We start from the raw sequence: 3,239 nt of genomic DNA, 5'->3' as shown, positions 1-3,239 counted from the left end.
TTGTTTCCATTAGACATGGGAACAAATCGAATATCCGAATTTTGGAGGTATTAGTGATACAGTCTATTTCCTATAAATAATTAATTATTCCATCCGACCTGGTTCGTATCTATCTGGATTATATTCGATGTTCGGATATCTGAAAATTTTATATTTTAACTAGATATCTGATTCGGAAAAAAATCAAAATAATATAATATAATAATATTTTCTTATTAGATAAAGTTATTAACCTTTTATGATTCTGATAACTTTAATAATCAATTTAATAAAAATATTTTAAGACTTACATAAAATCTAACAGTTATATAATTTATATATATATATAATTTTTTTATGTATATACAAGCATATAACAAATGAATCAGATATCCTTTCCTAAAAGTATTAGTATTTGTGATTTTTTTTTTGTTTTTACGGATATTGATATTAGTATATTTACTTTATTTTGTACAGTTATTCAGATCTAGATTTTTTGGTTTTAATAAAAATAAATAGCGAGTGAAACAAAATTTATAGCTATTCATCACTAGTTTCTAGATAATGAAAAACGATTAAGAGCGTTGCCGAGTTTTTGCCAATGAGTTTTCCGTTGGTTATAATAATTATTTTTTTTGCGTCAAAATTATGTACAAAGATATTATTACCGCGAACAAGGCTCTTCAGTTCACTCTTCTTTTTACAATATGAAAGGAGAAAGATAATAAAATAAAAACTCAGAACTCTCAGGTGTTGAATCAAAAACACACAAAAACAAAAGGAAAACGAAAACATATTGCACAATTTAAAGAAATATATCGAGAAGGGGAAAAGTGATGTGGCAACGGTCTAGGCGTCGGATTGGTCAGAGTCAACATTTAGGGAAATCCGAGGGAGGAGGAGGTAGCTTCTGATTTGGAAGGTCTCCATCCAGAACCACCCAAGCCATGGTCAAACCCCAACTCAAATGAATCTCAATGTGGCAATGCATGAACCACACACCTGACACCATCAAACAAAAACTATAAGAAATTACTGTTTTATTAAACATTAAAATTATCATCAGTCATATTCAAAACCGCATAATATATGTTGTAACTTGTGACACGCATTAAAAAAAAAAAAAACTTAAATCATTACCAGGGTTATCAGCGAGGAAGCGGATAGCAACCCAACCACCAGAGGGGACATTAATAGTGTTTCGTTCAACCGGGTCAGCTAGGTTATACTGTTTTGGGTCACGGGTCGGGTCAAAATTACCAAAGCCTTGACCTACCACATAAAAGTTGTAGCCATGAAGATGAATAGGGTGTGTCTCGATACCCAAGATGCTAGTGCCCTGCAAGACCAATTCGACAGTCGTGTTGTACTTCAAGACCACGACTTTGGTCCCTCTTGAGACCATTGTGTTGTTTGGTGGCACGCCGGTGTAATTAAATGGGAAAACAGGGGTACTTGGGAAATTGGTTGTGAAAACTTTCTTAGACATGCCAGAGAAGTATGATTGTAATAAAGAAGTAGTGTTTGGTAAGATGAAAGACACATTGTTGATAGCTGCTGCAAATTTTGTGGTATTAGTTGGTCCTTGGCAGGTCTGGTTTTTAGGACAAGGGTTGGTTCCTAAACCGACCGTAAAGAAAAACTTCTTATCCACGATTTTTGGAACGTTTGCCGGGAATCTAGAATTTGCCAAACTTCTAAACATTTTTGTAAAGTTCGCTGCATAGCTCGTACTGTTGATAGGAGGTAGAGAAGGTTTAATAACAGGAAGGTTTTTAGAAGAGTTAAAATGGTTTGAAGTAGGTTTGTGATGGTATTTGAGAATCCCTGCGACGGTTGTATTATCGATTGTTCCTTGGCCCGTGAAGTAAGGTCTTGCTAGCATGTAGAAGGTTGCATTCGGGTAAATAGGTTTGGTTTTGAGTAGAACGTTGGTGGTTTGTCCCGGACCGAGAAGAACAATGTTTGTTTGGAATGGTTTAACGTAGCTTGCGTCAGCTTCAACCACTGTCAATGTGTGATTGGCTATGATAAAGAAGAGTTCATCATCGAGTGCAGCATTGATCAGTTGTAGTAGATATGTCTTTCCAGGTTTCACAACCAACTTGTATGTTTCTGAAAAAGTAGATATATTTAATCGTTGCAAAACTAAATCAGTTTTTAATTTTAGACAAGAACAAGAAATACGATAATTACCTTTTGTGGAGCAATTATATAATGGGCCTGGTAACCCATTAAAAGTATGAGCATCTGACGCATTTGGACCTGCACCGGTCTGAAGAGCTTGTTGTACCACTGCTTGAGGATCAGCATTAAACCACTCACCTATACACAAATTAAATACATCAATCCTTTAAACAGATCGCTAACCATGTGGGACATATATAAAATTTATGCGTTCAGAAGATAAATTACCAAAGATTATAGGGACTTGTTTGTAGGGTTTGGGAAAAGGATAAGGTTGGTGGAGTTTAGGGAGAATGATCAATGGTCCGTACACGGTGGCTCTCATCCATTGAATGTGTGCATGCCACCACAAGGTTCCTCTTTGTCCAATAATCGTGAAGTTGTAAACATAACTTTGTCCCGTCTGAATTGGACATTGTGTCACATACGACGGTCCATCCGCCCATCCGCTCCTTAGCTGCCGGATCCCATGCCTAAATTTTATACATTCATTTATTTATTGAGGCTTAAAGAAAATTAAACAAGAGCTGAAAATTTTATTATCATTGTAAGACTATAAGCAACTAATAATTTACCAGTGTATGGAAATGTTATTGGATACATGATTAACAACTTTGATCTGAAGATTATCTCCTTCTCTTGCAGTAACCTTCGGTCCTGGAAATTTTCCGTTGACTGCCACAATTGTTTTTGTCTTGCATAATCGTGTGATGTTTTTAAGTTGAATCTGCCAGAGGGGAATTGGACTAAGTGACTAAAACATATCATATAAAAAAAAAAAAAAAATTTAAGTCGTTAACTAATATATATTGACTCAAACTGAGACTAATTTATAATTACATGGAAGGTGTAGTGTCGAGCGATTCCTGCAGATGCTGCGTCGATGCCGTAAGTTATGGTGATCAGAAATGTCACAAGAAGATAATGCAAAACCCACATAGCCATGTATACTATTTATCTGAATATTGAAGGAAAATCTGTTTTTAAATTTCAGAACATTTATGTAAGAAGTATGATTTTCTTGTTATATCGTTTTCTGGTGAAGCTCTTAAGTGGTGTGTAAATAGAAGTCG

The 3,239-nt window shown here is 35.2% G+C and overlaps 1 protein-coding gene across 2 annotated transcripts; it reads right to left on the bottom strand.

Annotated features, from left to right (window-relative positions):
• Positions 1–585: 585 nt before the first annotated feature.
• Positions 586–3,239, bottom strand: LOC106406699 (laccase-2). Of its 2 annotated transcripts, none has more exons than XM_013847409.3 (6): positions 3,007–3,239; positions 2,742–2,920; positions 2,395–2,639; positions 2,176–2,304; positions 1,120–2,094; positions 586–981 (listed from the first exon to the last, which is right to left on the bottom strand). In XM_013847409.3, the coding sequence occupies exons 1-6, from the start codon at positions 3,109–3,111 to the stop codon at positions 851–853; spliced, it is 1,764 nt and encodes a 587-aa protein (XP_013702863.1). In that variant the 5' UTR covers positions 3,112–3,239; the 3' UTR covers positions 586–850. The 2 variants fall into 2 exon arrangements, with proteins under 2 accessions (XP_013702863.1, XP_013702864.1); XM_013847410.3 differs by having other exon boundaries at positions 2,742–2,893.

The sequence above is a fragment of the Brassica napus genome, chromosome C4, assembly GCF_020379485.1.
Source record: "Brassica napus cultivar Da-Ae chromosome C4, Da-Ae, whole genome shotgun sequence".
Taxonomy (NCBI): domain Eukaryota; kingdom Viridiplantae; phylum Streptophyta; class Magnoliopsida; order Brassicales; family Brassicaceae; genus Brassica; species Brassica napus.
This window is presented reverse-complemented; position numbering and strand designations above follow the sequence as displayed.

What these genes read in the sequence shown, in the direction of transcription:
- LOC106406699 (XM_013847409.3), bottom strand. Translation starts at nt 3,111, where the DNA reads ATGGCTATGTGGGTTTTGCATTATCTTCTTGTGACATTTCTGATCACC. An exon ending in AATAACATTTCCATACACTG is followed by an intron (nt 2,640 to 2,741) that starts GTAAATTATTAG and finishes TATAAAATTTAG; the next exon opens with GCATGGGATCCGGCAGCTAA. An exon ending in ATATAATTGCTCCACAAAAG is followed by an intron (nt 2,095 to 2,175) that starts GTAATTATCGTA and finishes CTACTTTTTCAG; the next exon opens with AAACATACAAGTTGGTTGTG.